The 1,733-nt window shown below is 35.8% G+C and overlaps 1 protein-coding gene across 1 annotated transcript in view; it reads right to left on the reverse strand.

The window, feature by feature from the left end:
* LOC114630078 (NACHT, LRR and PYD domains-containing protein 7-like) overlaps window positions 1-1,311 on the reverse strand; it is a 25,059-nt gene extending 23,748 nt beyond the window's left edge. Inside the window, exon 1 of the mRNA XM_028778153.1 lies at window positions 1,047-1,311. Coding sequence (XP_028633986.1) covers window positions 1,047-1,311 — 265 coding nt within the window. The remainder of the gene's footprint in view (window positions 1-1,046) is intronic.
* Between the last annotated feature and the right edge of the window lie 422 nt (window positions 1,312-1,733).

Here is a 1,733-nt window from a genome sequence, read left to right on the forward strand (position 1 = left end):
TCTAACTGTCTGTCTCTAACTGTCTGTCTCTAACTGTCTGTCTCTAAAACTGTCTGTCTCTAACTGTCTCTAATTGTCTCTAACCATCTATAACTAACTATCTATAATCATCTACATCTATATCTACATGTGGATAACTAGAAGATATCCTTTTGGAGAGGAGGCACCAGTATAGTTCATTTTCAGAAAGAAAGTCCAACTATAACATGAGAAATATAAAAAGTTTGTCAGCCCACTAGATCCTCCTAAATTTTGGAAAACAGGCAAAATAAAACAAAACACCCCTCTAGTCCCCAAAGAACAAGAATTTTATAAAAGTAAGTGGTTCCCCACTCACGCATGTATGGATAGCAGTAATTGGACTTAAGTTAATAAACAGATAAATATATAAAGGTAGAAAGTTAGGAAAGATACAGGGGAGTTGAGGTGGGAAATGGGGTGTGTGATTTTATCTCATATATATGTATGATAGTGGAGAATAAAGAAAATGATTTGACACAGGATCTCACTATGTAGCCTTAGCTGGCCTGAAATTTGTGTTGTAGAACAGGCTGACCTGGGCTTGAACTCAGAAATCTACCTGCCTGTGTGATCAAAGGCATGGGTGAGATATGAGAGGAGTTTGGAGGAAATATGTAATCAAAATGCCTTGTATGACATTCTCAAAGAACATTTTTGAGAAGGAATTGCCTAATATAAAAGGGAATAAAAGAAACCAAAACAGTATTGTAATTAAAAGTAAAAATACAACATTAAAAATCTCTAGGAGACCTTAGAAGCAGCCCTAAGAGGGAAACATATAGCACTATGTACCTACAATAAGACGTTTTGCTGTAACAAAGCCACATGCATTCATGTATTATCAAATGACCATTTTAAAAATACAAAGATGTACAACTGTTTTCATGAATGTATAATCGTGCAAACTTTAAAAATTATATAGTTATGAGACAGATCCTATGGTCCATAAGAGAAGAATAAAGTAAATCTTTAAAGAAAGTCCCTATGAACTCTTAACTTTTGTCACAGTCAACCAATACACTCACCAGAGGGCTGAGACGATTCTGTGTTCTTTATCTTGTTAAAGAAGGTAAGGGTCATGAGCTTCAGCCTGTTGCTTGGGAATTTCTTGATCAGAATATCTGCCAATTTTATTCCATCAGCTTCATCTACCTCGGAGCATGAGGACTTTCGTAGGTCATCTCTGAATTCCGGAAGGGTCTTTAGTTGAGATTTAAATTTCTCTAATTCATTAGTCTTCAGTGTCACCAGAAAGGACTTTATACTATACTCTGGCTGAAGAAGCTGCATCTTGCCCAAGGATAGAACCTCAGATTTCTGCATTAAAGAGCAAGTTAATGATACAAAAAAAGAAATTGTCTGTTATCAATTAGTATCTTTGGGTAAAACACTGTTGTTCTTGTAGCAAGAACATATCAGATCTCTTGATCTACCAAGTATGGCAATGTGTTATATAAACCAAATTGAGAAACAGTATAGGCTGGAGAGATACTTGTCAGATTATGAGTGATTGCTACTTCTCCAGAGGACCTAAGTTCAGTTCCCAGTACCTATATCAGGCAGCTCTCATAACCACCTGTGACTTAGCACCAGACAATCCAATGACCTCTTCTGACTGTGGGTACAGACATATATATGGTATACACACAGAGAAATGCAGACATATACACATAAATAAAAATGAAAACATTTTATTTAAGAAGGATTCAAAA

The sequence above is a fragment of the Grammomys surdaster genome, unplaced genomic scaffold, assembly GCF_004785775.1.
Source record: "Grammomys surdaster isolate TR1022 unplaced genomic scaffold, NIH_TR_1.0 327, whole genome shotgun sequence".
Classification (NCBI taxonomy): Eukaryota; Metazoa; Chordata; class Mammalia; order Rodentia; family Muridae; genus Grammomys; species Grammomys surdaster.